Source organism: Benincasa hispida, chromosome 12 (genome assembly GCF_027475165.1).
Source record: "Benincasa hispida cultivar pf3 chromosome 12, pf3_genome.v1.1, whole genome shotgun sequence".
NCBI lineage: Eukaryota > Viridiplantae > Streptophyta > Magnoliopsida > Cucurbitales > Cucurbitaceae > Benincasa > Benincasa hispida.
The window spans coordinates 51379242-51396093 of NC_143489.1; the positions used below are offsets into that span (position 1 = coordinate 51379242).

The following is a 16852-nucleotide window of genomic DNA, read 5'->3' on the forward strand; positions in this document are numbered from 1 at the left end:
GTATTGATGTATGAAATTAGGGTTATGAATTTGAAATGTTCAAATTCAATTTTTAGGATTTTCGATTGATTGTATATGATACAATTATAAACATTTAGTTTGATTGAAATTAAACGAAATTGAAAAATCAATTAATATTTAAATTATGATTTAAATATAAAATTGATTCATTGGTGATATTAATATTTTACTAAATTAATATTTAGATCACTACAAAAAAAAAAAAAAATGAGCTTCTCTGACGCCTAAATCGGTTGTCAGGAGAAAAGGTGTCTCCCGACGACGTAAAACAGTGTCCCATCGAGAGTTCTCGGAGAACTCCCGACGAATAAAATAGGCGTCGGGAGTTCCCTTGGAACTTTTGACGGATCTCCGACGGGCGTCGGGAGATGGGATCTAGTAAAAACAAGATCCCTTCTTCCTCATTTTCCCCATTCTCCCCACTTTGAACCTTAACCCGCTGTCGCCGAACCCTAACCCGTCGCCACTGCCATTCTTCCCTTTCCCTTTGCCGATCTCTCTCATTTTCCCATCATTCTTCCCCGCCGATCTCCTCCCCCTGCTCCACTCCCTCGCTCGTCGATCCCTCTCCCTTCCCTTTGCGTTTTGCTCTTTCAAGTAGTCGCCACCGTCGCTTCTTCAGCCATCGTCTAGTCCAGCCGCTACCGCCTCCCCTCCTTCAGTTGACTCCTTCAACTGCCAGCCGCGGCCTGTCGGTAATCTTCCCCCTTTATTTTCTCTTATTTTGTATATTAATTTAAATCATTATTTTTAATTTATAGCATGTTATTGTGGATTGAGTTTTTTTTTTTTTTTTATTGTGAATGTTGGATTGTGGATGTTTCAATTTATACATTTTTTTATGGATTGATTTGTTATTGTGGATTGTGGATTAATTTATAGCATGTTATTGTGGATTGTGGATGTTTCAATTTATGTAATTTTTTAGAGTGTGGATGTTATTGTGGATTTTTTTTTTTAATTAGCATTGTTTTTTATTTAAGCCATAGATTGTGGATGTTTCAATTTATGCAATTTTTTGGATTATGGATGTTATAATTTACTTAATTGTGGACTTATTTTGGGGAAAAAAATCAATAACATTAGGGCAAAAAAAGTCAAATCACGTATTATAAATTATTTAAAATTTTAAATACTCCGAACAAACTTGGAATTTTGTATAAGTTAATCAAAATTCATGCTTTGTCTTCTAATCTAGGTTATTATTTTGGATTACAAGTTGGTCAGAAAAGATTTATTTTTAAGGATGAATAAAGAATGGATTAAACTAAGGAATAAGTTATCAGTGGAGTATAGAGAAGGAGTATCCCAGTTTTTAGATATGGCGAAGTTTCATGTTAATGATTCCGGACAAAAAAGATGTCCATGCAAGAATTGTATGAATTCAATTTGGGACAAAATAGATATTGTGGAACGACATCTATTAACATATAGAATATCTCCCTCATACTGTGAATAAGTATTTCATGGAGAGCCAGCAAACTTATCTAGAAGTTTTGAAAGTCATATAAGTCATTCAATACATAATGTTGAAATAGATAGTATATAGAGTAATGTTGTCGAAGAAAATGAGATGTTGAATCTTATAAACGATTTACAAGTTCCAATTGAAAACAAAAATGCAAATGAAGAAAGGATTAAGAATGAAATGTTCTCTAATGGTCAAGAAAGAGATACCACGAGCTTATTCGAGGATTTAATGACCAAAGCATGTAATGAATTATACCCTGGTTGTTCGCAATTTTCGTCCTTGAACTTTTTAGTGAATTTGATGCATATCAAAGTTCTCAACGGCTGGAGTAACAAATTATTTGACATGTTGCTGGAATTATTAAAAGTAGCATTTCCAGCTGACACCTCTATACCTACTTCCCTTTATCAAGCCAAGCGAAAATTGCGTGATTTAGGCCTAGGTTATGAGTCTATTCATGCGTGCAAATATGATTGTGTATTGTATTGGAAAGAGTTTACAGATTTGTAACAATGCCCCATTTGTGGTGAGTCTCGATATAAAGTTAAAGATGGCAAGGCTAAAAAAATACCACATAAGGTATTGCGTCATTTTCCATTGATACCGAGATTAAAACGATTATTTGCATCAAAAGAAGGCGCTTCTGACATGAGATGGCATAAAGATAAGCGAGTTGAAATGGAGGATGTATTGCGACATCTAGCTGATGCAGAGGGGTGGAAAAATTTTGATCGTGAATTTCCTTATTTTGCTTTAGATCCCCGAAATGTTCGTTTGGGATTAGCTTCAGATGGGTTCAATCCGTTTGTAAATATGAGCACTTCTTATAGTATGTGGCATGTGGTGATAATTCCTTATAATTTGTCCCCTTGAAAATGCATGAATGAAACAAACTTCTTCATGTCTTTACTCATACCTGGTCCAAAATCTCCTGGAAAGGAAATTGATGTTTATTTGCAGATGTTGATTGAAGAGTTGAAAGAGTTATGGACAATTGGTGTGCGAACTTATGATTTTGTTACTGGTGAGTTTTTTCAACTATATGTTACCTTATTATGGATGATTAATGACTTCCCTATGTACGGTGACCTATCTGGGTGGAGTACAAAAGGTTATCAAGCATGTCCAATATGCAAAGAAGATAATTCATCATTCAGGATAAGAGGAAAAATATCATTTATGGGACATCAACGTTATCTTCCAGAGAATCATAGTTGGCGTCGAAGTAGGCAACATGATGAAAAAGTTGAACGTAGACCTCCTCCAGTCGTAATGAATGGAGAAGAGATCTAGGAAAAGTTGAACGTAGACCTCCTCCAGTCGTAATGAATGGAGAAGAGATCTTACAACAAATAAATACGCTAAACTTTTCTGTGCTTAGCAAACATTCATCAAAGTAAGATAAAAAAAGAAAACGAATTCTAAACTGGACTAAGAAAAGTATTTTTTTTTTCCAACTTCCATATTGGTCTAGACTATTGTTACGACATAAATTGGATGTAATGCATATTAAAAAAAAACATATGCGACAATTTGGTGGGCACATTGTTAAATATTGAAGGAAAGACAAAGGATACAACAAATGCTCGATTAGATTTACAAGATTTGAAGACAAGAAAGGACCTACACTTGATACAGGTCGATAACAGATATGTAAAACCACACACAGCATACACATTAACTAATGGTGAACGGATTTCATTTTGTAAGTATTTGAAATCAGTGAAATTTCCTGATGGGCTCGTGTCTAACATATCACGATATGTGAATGACAAAGATGGAAAAATATCGGGGCTGAAAACACGCGACTGTCATGTGTTGCTTCATAGACTACTCCCTATTGGTATTTGAGCATACCTACAGAAGAATGTATCCACTACTATTGTTGAATTGTGTACATTCTTTCGCGACTTATGTGCAAAGACAATATGTGTAAGTGATTTGAACAGACTACAAGTAGACATCATAGTCATACTTTGTAAGTTGGAGAAAATATTTTCGCCTGCCTTCTTCGATGTTATGGTACACCTTGTAGTTCATCTATCATATGAAACCAAAGTGGTGGGTCTAGTTAGTTACAGTTGGATGTATCCTATTGAAAGAAGTTTACAAACATTAAAACAATTTGTACGGAACAAAGCACGTCTTGAGGGGTCTATAGCGGAAGCATATGCAATGAATGAATCATGGAACTTTTGTTCGCGATATCTAAGTGGGATTGAAACGAGATTCAATAGAGATGAACGAAATGATGATAACATTCCCGATCATGAGATATTTGGTGAATTTGAATTATTTAGGCAGAGGATACGACCATTAGGGGCGTCAACTTTACGGATGCTATCAGCGGAGGAAAAGCGTATTGCACATTGGTACATTCTCAATAATTGTAAAGAAATAACAGACTGTCGCAAGTACGTTTCAAACTTTTTCCTTTTCTAAGTTCTAGGGTAAATCCTTTGATATAATTCAAATGATCAATTTTATAGGCAACATTTGAGGTTAATTCGTCGTGAAGCTCAAAGCACCTCTAACTTATATATAAAACATCAACACAAATTTCCCGATTAGTTCAGATCTCAGGTATACATAGTCATTTTATAGGCAACAGTTGAGAGATGATTCATGTGGATTTAAGAAACAAATCGATCAATACATCACACTTTTGATATGTCGATGAGCCTTTCATCTTTGCTATCCAAGCACAACAAGTCTTTTACATTGATGATATCAAATATGGTAGCATTGAAAAGTTGTTCAAGTAGTCCAAAATAAGCGAATATGGGATGTACCAGAAGTGGATGATGTTGAAAACGCACAACTAGATTTACTAGAAATTTTTGGTGGAGTCCAAGTGGATGAAACCATTGAGGAGGTTACTTTATGCAGAGTTGACGTTGATCCTACAGTTGTGGAAAGACCAATTATTGTACATGGCGATCATGACTTCATAAACAATGATGATGAAGAACAATTATCTCCCAATAACAGTTCAAGTACTGATGAATAATTTGAATTAGATTACGATGATGAGTAATGATGTATCTACTCAATTCTTTTTTTCTCTGTTTACACGTATTTCATATTAATTTAATATTGTTTTGTCTTTTTTATGTTTGTATAGATACGATGTCAAACCCTAATAGGCAACATGAAGCTGATGAAGAATTCCAGGAGATATATCTAGGCAACACGGGATCTTCTGTGGGTGATACTTCAGGTTAGTATATTTTGAAATATATTTTGTTAACTGAAATACATCATAAACCGTTTAAAATTTTCTATTCATTAGATAGTAGCTCAGCATCCACTTGGAGGAAATGCGAGCATTATCGAAACATCGAGTTGGAAAAATACGTCAAAAAACATGGCAAAATTACAATCGTGATAAATAAGGGGGAGATGAAACCGATATCTCAACATTCGGTCGATTTAGTAATGCGATTGGTGTCGCCGTGAGATCTGCATTTCCAATACGATGTCGTACTTTTGCTGAGGCTCCAAACGAGTTTATAGAATTGGCTAAGACTCTATTGCTGGTAAGTAATTATAAGTTTATTCTTTTAGAGTCAATTGTAGATTAAGAGTCATGAACATCATCTATGCTAATTCTTCCTTCATTCTTTTGTAGCCTCATTTCAATCTTGATCTGTCCAGTCAATGATTTAACCGTTTTATAGAACATCAAATGCAAAACTCCTTCAAAGAAATTAGAGCATATTTGCACAGACATTACAGGAAATGTAGAGATCCTCAGCAAGCACGTGCCAACTTGCCTAGCTGGCTTAAAAATAGGCCAGAAGATTGGTATTTTTTGTGTGACCGCTTCGAGAGTGAAGCCTTTCAGGTAGAATATTTAGGGCGTGTATCATTTGTTGCATTTACTAATACATCATACTTTTGACATTTATTTTTTTGTTGAAATATAGAAAATGTTTGTGAAAAACAAGAAGAATAGAGAAAAATTACCGTTCGACCACGTAGGCAGATCGACGTCATTCCTGCAAATTCAGGCAGAGTTGCAGGAAAAGGAAGGTCGAGAAATAGAACGTGTTGACCTATTTAGGGAAACACACTCTAAAGGTGGCAAGTTCATGAACGAGGCAGCTGAAAATGCACCTGTAACATTTTTTGCTATACTATCGTGTTGTTTTTCATTTCTAACTTTAGTCGTTCATTCTTACACATTTAATTAATATGTCTAGAATCAAATGTTGGAATTACAATCCAACCCCACTCTAGAAGGTTCTCAACCACTAATAGGGGATGAAATCTGTGAGACAGTTTTGGGTAGACGACCCAGATATTCAAAAGGCCTAGGTTGGGGCCCTAAACCTAAGTCAAGAAAGGGTAGTATCTCATCAAGCTCGTCATCTACTCAAGGAACGGAGAAGGGAATGGAGGAATTGAGAGCCAATTTCGAACAGTCTCAGTCGAAAATTAAGGAACTTGAAGACGTTCAGAAACAAATGAAAGAGAATCATGCAAGACAAATGAAAGAAATGAAAAAAATGATTGAAGACATGATACAATCATAGAGAGGAGACCCATCGAATTAGGTATGATTACTACATTATTTAGTTGTCTAATATGTTGCTATCCTGTAGTTATGGTAGCAAAGTAGTTATCTCTTAAGTAGCTTTATGATAGAGAATTATTGGCTATCCTGCAGTTATGGTAGTGTTTTTTGTCGTTTTGTGTGTTTTTTGATGTGCTATCCTGCAGTTATGAAATGATGTTCAGAAGGTTCCATGTTTGTCGTTTTATGTGGGTTGAGATTGGTTTAAACCATTTTGAAGACAAAGTTTTAGTTTTATGTGTGTTGGTTCTTGTTTATGATATTTGTGTGTTTTTTTATGTTCGGGAGGTTCCATGTTTGTCGTGGGGGGTAGGTAGAGTTTCATTACACTCGTCTTGTCGTTGAATTTGGAGTCCTTGTGTATTTATGAATGTTTACGAAGTTTTAATGTGTCGTGGATGTTTTGTTTACGAAGTTTGAATGTGTTGTGGATGTTTACTGATTATGACATTTGAATGTTTTTGTTTTATTGTAGAATGTTGTTCGGAGATGATCTTGGACGATTGTTGAAGATGCTATGTTCTAGACGTGTTTTAGACGTTGTTTTCATTTTATTTCATCTATGTATTTGTGATATGAATGTTTATGAAGTTCTAGTAACGACTTTGTTTTATTTTAGGATATTGTAATTTTTGATTTATTTGTTATAGTATGGACTTCGTTTTCGTTGTTTTATTTATTATGTGAATCTTTATTTGGTTAATTATATTTTACAGGTTATTCAGATCAAATTTTAAAAAAATTACAAACTATAAATTGAAAATATTCAAAAGACAAATTTCAACTAATGAAGGAACTCCCCACACATATATTACTGCGTCGGGAGTTCTTATAACTCTCGACGCATCAAATAAACCATCGGGAGTTCAAGCACTCCAAACGCATGAAACAACCGTCGAGAGTTCGGGAACTCTCGATGCATAGAAAACGGCATCGGGAGTTAGTTGAGGAACCCCAATGCATATATAGGGCGTCCCAACTGCCAATGCTGTATATAAGGCGTTGGTAGTTAGTGGAACTCCTGACGCCCTATACATGCGTCGGGAGTTCCTCGACTAACTCCTAATGCCATCCTATCATCCGTCAGGAGTTCCTTTTCTGATGGGTTTTTCCCGACCAAACTCTCGACGACCTATTATTCATTGGGAGAGCTTTTCTCGACGCATTTTCCGCCCTTTTCCGACGAATTGTGACGTCGGGAGAAGTTAGATTTCTTGTAGTGGATATTAAATTAATCAATTAAAATTAATTTTATTTAAATTAATTTTATAAAATGAGTTTTTGAAATCATTTTATGTTAATGGGTTTTTTCAATTTTAGGAAAAAACCCACTAACATGTTTTATGGAATATCATCAAATTCTAATTATTCTTGGTGCTGATCTTCAAGCTGGAGCTACCTAACATGCAACAATATATATTTGCATGTTTTTTACCTATATATCGAAGCTCCATGCATGAAGATTAGAGAGAATGCTTAAATATATTTTCTGAATTGATAACCTGAAAACCCTACTCTCGTTTTTCATCAATTCATCTTGTTCAAGTGTTTCCACCACACATTTCAACTTGAGCATAATAGAGAAGATCTCGATGGTAGTCCTCTCGGTGATTCAAGCTCTATCTTGGTGTTTTGCAGCTGATTTCGTGGAGGAATCTTCAAAGGTAATATGTGTTTCAAATCCTCTTTTGAATATCATATGTACAACATGCTTAAAACTTAAATTAAATGTAGTTTAAGTGCTTATTGATTCTGTAGTCTTTCATTGCATGATATTTCTTTCCTTCAGTTGGTATTAGAGCATGATTTAAGCACTTAACTATTGTTAATTTGAGTTTGGTGGGTGTTTTTTTTCATGACCTACATGAAAAAGTATGTTGATATGGTTTTTCCAGTGTTTTGGCATTTTAATCCTTTCAATTATGTTGTTTCTCTTGTAATTGGCTCTTGTTTGATGGGCTTTAATATGTGTTTAGGAGTCTTTAATTCATATGGAGTCATTAGAAGTTGAAATCAGGATGTAATTGAAGAAAGAAGTGAAGAAGGTTGAGCTGCATATTTCCAATTCTTCAGCTACTGTTTGAATTTCCAATGAGATTTCTAGCTCAAGCGAGATTCTGTTGGAATTTCGAGCGAGATTTCAAGTTCAAACGAGAATTTGAATCAAATTTGAGAGAGATTTCTAGCTCGAGCAAGATTCTGTTGGAATTTCGAGCGAGATTTCAAGTTCAAACGAGATTTTGAATCAAGTTTGAGCGAGATTTCAAGCTCAAGCGAGATTCTGATGGAAGTCTTAGTGAGATTTCAAGTTTGAGCGAGATTTTGAATCAAGTTCAAACGAGATTTCAAGCCAGGAGTGAGATTCTGATGGTTTGAGCGAGATTTCAATGATCCAACAAGAGATCAAGTTTTAAACAAGATTTCAACTTGCATCGAGAGATCAAGTTTTAGTCAGATTTCAATCTAAGCGAGATTCTTGAACCGGTTTAAGAAGGTTGACTGGTTTTCTTCAAACCTGGCCTGATTCATTTTCAAAATTGTTTTTATTGACCCGATTCAGGAGGTTTACATCCGATGCAAGCAATTTTGGGTCCGATTTGAAGCTGTTTGAAGCGATCAAGAAGCGGTTTGGAGCTGTCAACTATTTTTTTGTAATACATAGGCTTTTGTTTACTTAAAAATATGCCAAAACTACAAATTGTATCAGTATGTGTTTAATTGTTTATGCATGCAATGTATGTTATAATTAAATAAATCTTGTATATGCATACAGTATGCCATATAGATTTAAAATCCTACCGTAAGAAGCATGTTACATGCATTTAAAGTATGTTATAAATTGTTATAATATATAGTATGCATGTATAGGGTTTCTTTTAATATAAATGTTATATTAAATGCCTTTGATGAATGTTGTGGATGTTCAATATGTCTAATTTTTGTAAGTTGTTATAAAATTGAATTAGACTTTAAAATCCATAACAAAGAGACACAATATGCCCACTTAGGTTAACAACTAGTTTTAAAATAGATTGTTACCTTATAAAATTTGGTTACAAACTCAAATTGGTTCATAAACCTGTCTTAGGCCTGGTACTTAAGTTGACAGTTTACATAACACCTCCTACTTGGGGATTATGATCGAAAGATTGAGCGTTGTTAACTGATTTTATGAGCTTGCGTGAGCAGTGTGAGGTTTAAAACTAGTTTAAACACTTAGACATCGTAGGGTTATATCCAAATATAAATGTTATACTTGGATAAAAATGACATAGACTTAGGATGTTTTAAAAGTTAGCCGTTTTTAAACCTAAGTAAATAGATACACAAATATTTAGAATACTTTAGTGGGAGATTAACAATATATTCAATATATAGTTATTAGCTCTCATGTCCTCAAAAGTTCACATCGTGAGATCCATGCTCGGCTTTGTGTCGCTTTTACCGCAACTACTCCATTCGAAAAGTGTTTACATGGGTCAATAACAAGGTGAATGAGGGAAGTAGTTCATAGTAAGTGGGTGAAGGAAATGTGTCAACATTGTCCTACAATCTCCTCCATTAGTTTGAACTGTGAGATTCCTATGTTGCGCCTGTTGTCGTTTTTTGGCGGCACTAGCTAGTCGTTGACCACAACGAACCCCACAGAGGGTTGTAACATAGGATTTGGAACAACCCAGGCTTCAGTAAATGAATAGGTTCTTATAGTTTTGTCTTGAGTATTATCTTCCATTTCGGGGGCATATTCATACTATTCTATAAAATCTAAAAATGGCGAGTCACACTTACAAGAATTACTAATTGTTAGTAAAGATCTTGACCGAAAATGATAACCAAAAGAACTATAGGAGTAAAGAGTTATTCTGATATAGTATTTGGTCAAGAAATTGTCTTGCTTCAGTGAAGACTGCCCTCGGTAGCAACTGTTCTAAATCACTAAAGTATCGTTGCAAATAAATAAAGATTTATTGGGTACTTTATTATTTTGCTACAATTGGATTTAGATGCATAAAGTTTAAACAAATTATTTCAGCAATGTCAAATTCAATCATACAACTACTAGCTTCCGATAAATTTAACGGTGAAGGATATTCAAATTGGAAATCTAACATCAATACAATATTAGTTGTGGACGATTTAAGGTTTGTGTTGACGGAGGAATGTCCTCCGGTTTCTAGTACAACAGCAAACCAAAATGTTTGAGACATCTATGATCGGTGGGTTAGGGCTAATGAAAAAGCTCGGGCCTACATCTTAGCAAGTATACCTGATGTACTTAATAAGAAACATGAGGTAATGCCCACCGCCCGTGAGATAATGGTGTCACTTTAGGAGATGTTCGGGCAACCGTCATCCTCTATTCGACATGAAGCCATTAAGTATGTCTACATTACTCGCATGAAATATGGAACCAACGTTAGATAACATGTTCTTGATATGATGGTCCATTTTAATGTTGTTGAGGCTCATGGGGCAATGATAGATGAGATAAGTCAAGTAAGTATGATATTGGAATCTCTCCCGAAGAGTTATCTGCCATTCAGAACCAATGTCGTTATGAACAAAATTACTTATAATTTGACTACGTTGTTGAACGAATTACAAACATATCAGTCTATGATGAAACTTAAGGAAAAAGAAATAGATGTTATTTCTAAACCTAAGAAATTTTTTAAGGGGTCATTGTCTGGAACAAGACCCAATGATAACAAAAAGTCCGTTCCTTCTTATTCAAAAGATAATCCGTACAAATAAAGAAGAAAGGTAAAGGGAATAAGAAAACCACTGCTAAGAAAAACAAAAAACAAAAACAAGACTCCCAAAGGAAAGTGTTTCCATTGTGGAGAGGATGGGCACTGGAAGCATAATTGCCCAAAGTATTTGGCTGAAAAGAAAGCAGAAAAGGTGAAACAAGGTAAATGAGATTTACTAGTAGTTGAAACATGTCTAGAGAAGAAGATTCACCTAACCTGGATATTAGATTCAGACGCCGGTAATCATGTTTGCACTTTTCTACAGAAAACTAGTTCTTGGAGAGAACTTTCTGAACAGGAAATGACTTTCAAGGTGGGAACGGGTGAAGCATTTCAGCTCATGCAGTGGGAGATGTCAAGCTATTTTTTGGAGAATATTTTCATCTTACTTAGAAATTTGTATTATGTACCTAAGATGAAAAGAAACTTAATCTCCATTTCCTGTATGCTAGAAAATATGTACAAAATATCTTTTGAATCTAATGAAGTGTTTGTTTTTTAAAGGGGTGTTCATATTTGTTCTGTAAGACTCGAAAATAACTTGTACATATTAAAATCAACTGAAGCAAATGCCATTCTAAATATAGAGATATTTAAAACGGCTGAAAATAAAAAACGAAAAATTTCTTCTAACGCCTATCTTTGGCACCTCAGACTTGGTCACATTAATCTCAACAGGATTGAAAGATTGGTAAGAAAACGGTCATCTAAGTCAGTTAGAAGATAGTTCTTTACCTTCATGTGAATCATGTCTCGAGGGAAAAATGACAAAAAAATCTTTTTCTGACAAAGGTCTTCGTGCCAAAGAGCCTTTCGTACTAATACATTCAGACTTATGTAGTCCGATGAATGTAAAAGCACGAGGAGGCTATCAGTATTTCATCAGTTTTGTTGATGATTACTCGAGATATGACTATATTTACTTAATCAGTCACAAGTCTAAAACCCTTGAAAAGTCTACAGAATTTAAGACCGAGACAGAAAATTTGTTAAGTAAAAGAATTAAAACACTTTGATCTGATCGAGGTGGTGAGTATATGGATTTACAATTCCAGAACTATCTTGTAGATCATGGAATTCAATTCCAGCTCACAACACCTGGAACACCACAACAAAACGGTGTTGTAGAAAGGAGAAATCGAACCTTGTTAGACATGGTCCGATCAATGATGAGTTATGCTCAGTCACCTCAATCCTTTTGGGGGTATGCAGTATAGATTGCAGTATATATTCTAAATATTGTTCCTTTAAAAAGTGTTTTAGAAACATCGTATGAATTATGGAAAGGTCACAAAACAAGTTTACGTCATTTCCCTTTCTGGGGTTGTTCGACAATGTGTTGGTACAAAATTCTAAGAAACTGGAAACACGTTCGAAGTTATACCTTTTTGTAGGATACCTTAAAGAAACAAAAGGAGGATTGCTATATGATTCCTAAGAAGACCAAGTATTTGTATCGATAAACACTACATTCTTGGAAGAAGATCATATAAAAAATCATCTACCTCGCAGTAAACTAATATTGTAAGAAATGACCAAAGATGCTACAGAAACATCAACAAAAGTTGTTGATCAAGCTGGTCCATCAACAACTGTTGTTGTCCCGTCACGTCTATCTCAAGAGTTGAGTATGCCTTGACGTAGTGGGAGAGTTATTCAACAACCTAAACCTATATGGGTCTAATAGAAACTCAAAACATCATACATGATGATGAATTAGAGGATCCATTAACCTTTAAAAAGGCAATGGAAGATGTTGACAGGGAATAGTGGATAAAAGCAATGGACGTGGAAATGGAGTCTATGTACTTCAACTCTGTCTAAGAACTTGTAAATCAAACACTTGGGGTTAAACCTATAAGTTGCAAATGGATCTACAAGAGAAAACAAGACCAAATTGGAAGCTGCAAACCTATAAAGCCAAACTCGTGGCAAAATGTTTTACCCAAAGAGAAGGGGTTGATTATGAAGAAAATTTTTCTCCTGTTGCCATGATAAAATCAATTAGACAACTTCTATCCATTGCCACATATTATGACTATGAAATATGGCAAATGGATGTCAAGATAGCTTTTCTGAACGACTACCTTGATAAAAGTATTTTTATGTCCCAACTAGAAGGGTTCATCAAACAAGGATAGGAACAAAAAGTCTGTAAGCTTAAACGATCTATTTATGAGTTAAAACAAGCTTCAAGATCCTCGAATATAAGATTTAATATTGCGATCAAATCTTATGGCTTTGAACAGAATGTTGACGAACCTTGTGTATACAAAAAGATAGTCAACAAGGCTGTAGCATTCTTAGTTCTTTATGTTGATGATATCTTGCTCATTAGGAATGAGACAAGCTTCCTTACTGACGTAAAGAGATGGTTACAACACAATTCCAAATGAAAGATTTGGGTGATGCTCAATATGTTCTAGGCATACAAATCTTTCAGAATCGAAAGAATAGAACCTTAGCACTATCTTAGGCATCTTATATTGACAAGATGTTGTCAATATATAATATGCAAAATTCTAAAAGAGGTATGTTACATTTTAGACACGGAATTCATTTGTCAAAGGAACAGTGTCCTAAGACACCCCAAGATGTTGAGGAAATGACAAGAATTCCATACGCATCTACAGTTGGGAGTTTGATGTACGCAATGCTATGTACACGTCCTGACATATGTTTGCAGTTGGAATCGTTAGTAGGTTCCAATCCAATCCAGGACACAGTCATTGGACTGCTGTAAAAAACATCCTCAAGTATATAAGGAGAACGAGGGACTATATGCTTGTGTATGGATCTAAGGATTTGATCCTCACTGGATACACTGATCTTGATTTCCAGACTGACGTAGATTCCAGGAAATCTACTCCAAGATTAATTTTTACTCTCAATGGAGGAGCTATAGTTTGGAGAAGCATTAAGCAAAGTTGTATCACTGACTTCACAATGGAAGCAGAATACGTAGCTACATGTGCAGTCGCTAAAGAAGAACCAAGGAGTATGGCTATGCAAATTCTTGGCAGACTTGGAAATAGTTCCAGATATGCACCTACCTGTCACACTATATTATGACAATAGTGGTGTTGTTGCCAACTCAAAAGAACCAAGGAGTCACAAACGTGGAGAACATATTGAAAGAAAGTACCATCTCATAAGAGAGATAGTACACTAAGGAGACGTGATCATCACGAAGATAGCCTCTGAAGACAACCTTGTCGATCCATTTACGAAGGCCCTCTTGGCTAAAGTGTTCGAGGGTCACCTGGTTGGACTAGGACTCCGAGCAACGTAATCTAGGGAAAATGGGAGAATATCTATGGTATTTGTGATGCCCTAGTTTATTGTATTTCCCCTTTATGTTTCTTAACATTATATTGTATATATTTGTTCTCACTGGAGCTTTAGTCCAAGTGGGAGATTGTTGGGAATGTCCTAGAACTCGCAGTTCGTGTTAAACATTTTATTTATCAATAAAATATTATTGAGTATTTTATTCAATAAAATTGTTGATTTTGCACTATATTATGAAAATCCAATAAACATATCCATGGCTATAGTGTGAATACTTTAACTTTATGTAGTGATATAAACAAGATCAAGTTAATAGTATATAGCCTAAATGGTCTACAAGTATATGGATGAAATTGGGTATCTCATTCTAGTAACACTATTGGATGCTACCCATTTTGTATAGGTAATACAAATGATGTGATCCACAGATCATTCATGTAGAGATATGTGAGTGGGGGCATCCTATGCAATAAGTTTGCATATAGACTGGACCACAAAATAGTCACTTTTCTTTATAACGACCGTTTACTGTTAAAACTGACTATTTCATACTTAAGTAACCTAGGATAACTCAATCTTAATCCTGAGCTAGCTATGAACTTCTGTTTATTCGGGATTATCCTTTGATCTGCATGGGTGAGAGTAGTTCAACAACACTGCTCAATAAGCCTTCTATTTTGGGGATAAGACTAGATGAATAGCTGGGGACATAGCCCTGCAAGATGGAATTCACTCCTATCCATTTTAGGGTTAAGCAGATATGTTGTTCTTTTAAGTACTAATTCCAAGTCTTGAACAATCGAGCCCCCATCTTCTCATGATAGAAAAATAACATGATTCATAAGTAGTATTATGAATCGAATTGTTCATTAGAGGGCCAGTGTGAACTTAAGGAACGAGATGTATTTACAAGGGTAAAACACTAATTTTGACCCAATTGTAATTACAAACGACTTGTGAAGGATCGACTTACTAATTATGGTTTATATGGATAGAAATATATCTATAGTGGTGTGTCTTGATAGTTAACGAATATAATTAATTCGATTAAAGAGTTTTCGCGAATTAATTACAGATCGTTGGAGCTTATGATCTATAGGTCCATTAGGTTCCTCTAATAGCTCATTAAATTGGAATAACAAATTGAGTATTGATGTATGAAATTAGGGTTATGAATTTGAAATGTTCAAATTCAATTTTTAGGGTTTTCGATTGATTGTATATGATACAATTATAAACATTTAATTTAATTGAAATTAAACGGATTTGGAAAATCAATTAATATTTAAATTATGATTTAAATATAAAATTGATTCATTGGTGATATTAATATTTTATTAATTTAACATTTATACATTAAATTAATCGATTAAAATTAATTTTATTTAAATTAATTATTTTGAATTAATTTTATAAAATCAATTTCAATAAAATGATTTTTTGAAATCATTTTAAGCTAATGGGTTTTTCCAATTTTAGAAAAAACCCACTAACATGTTTTATGAAATATCATCAAATTCCAATTGTTCTTGGTGATGATTTTCAAGCTAAAGCTGCCCAACATGCAATCATATACATTTGCATGTTTTTTTTACCTATATATCGAAACTCCATGCATGAAGATAAGAGAGAATGCTGAAATATATTTTATGAATTGATAACCTGAAAACCCTACTCTCATTCTTCATCAATTCAACTTGTTCAAGTGTTTCCACCATACATTCCAACTTGAGCATAATAGAGAAGATCTCGGTGGTAGTCCTCTCGGTGATTCAAACTCTATCTTAGTGTTTTGCAGCTGGTTTCGTGGAGGAATCTTCAAGGGTAATATATGTTTCAAACCCTCTTTTGAATATCATATGTACAACATGCTAAAACTCAAATTAAATGTAGTTTAAGTGCTTATTGATTCTGTAGTCTTCCATTGCATGATATTTCATTCCTTCAGCAGATACATGAATATGAAAATTTGGTGGCAAACATTTTGATCGAGGGCATGAAAATCTATGAGATTCTCCAAGCAAATGTACTACTTGAAAAATTTCCCCCATCCTAGAGCATCTACAGAAATCATCTAAAACATAAAAGAAGGACCTGACACTCAAGGAGCTGATAAGTCACATGTGCACGGAAGAAGTCAACAGGCTAAAAGATAAGCTAAAATCTAGAAATCTAAATTCAGTTAATGCTAACTTGGTTGAATCTTCTGCTATTAACAAAGATAGGTTTAAAAATCATAAAAAGCGGTCTGGAAGAAAAATTCCTCTCAAAAGAATGGACATCACAAAACTGCTGGTGGGAAGATTGAAAAGAAAAAAATTGATTTGTTATGTCTGTAGGAAATCTGGGCACAAATCCTTTCAATGTAGTCAAAGAAAAGAAAGGTCAAATCAACAACCCACACCACAAGCTAATCTTGCTGAACAAGATGACGTAATCGCTGCTGTTGTGGAAGTAAACCTTGTGGAAAACAAAATTGACTGGATACTTAACACCGGAGCTTCGAGACATTTCTGCTCAATTCGAGAGCTCTTCCATGACTATGAGGACACTACTGACGGAGAATGTGTGTTCATGGGTAACTCTACCATAATAGAAGTGCTTGGAAAAGGGAAGGTTCTTTTAAAATTAACCTCTAGAAAAACTTTATCTTTAAGTAATGTATTGTATGTACCTTCATACCTAGGAAATTGGTATCTGGGAGTCTATTGAATCAGATTGGGCTTAAGATTGTCC

At 34.7% G+C, this 16852-nt stretch overlaps 1 protein-coding gene across 1 annotated transcript; it reads left to right on the forward strand.

Annotated features, from left to right (window-relative positions):
* The first annotated feature begins 4621 nt into the window (after positions 1-4621).
* Positions 4622-6564, forward strand: LOC150032051 (uncharacterized). Its single transcript, XM_090308365.1, has 6 exons — positions 4622-4712; positions 4889-5031; positions 5166-5339; positions 5422-5613; positions 5698-5976; positions 6547-6564. The coding sequence occupies exons 1-6, from the start codon at positions 4622-4624 to the stop codon at positions 6562-6564; spliced, it is 897 nt and encodes a 298-aa protein (XP_090164491.1).
* Positions 6565-16852: the final 10288 nt, after the last annotated feature.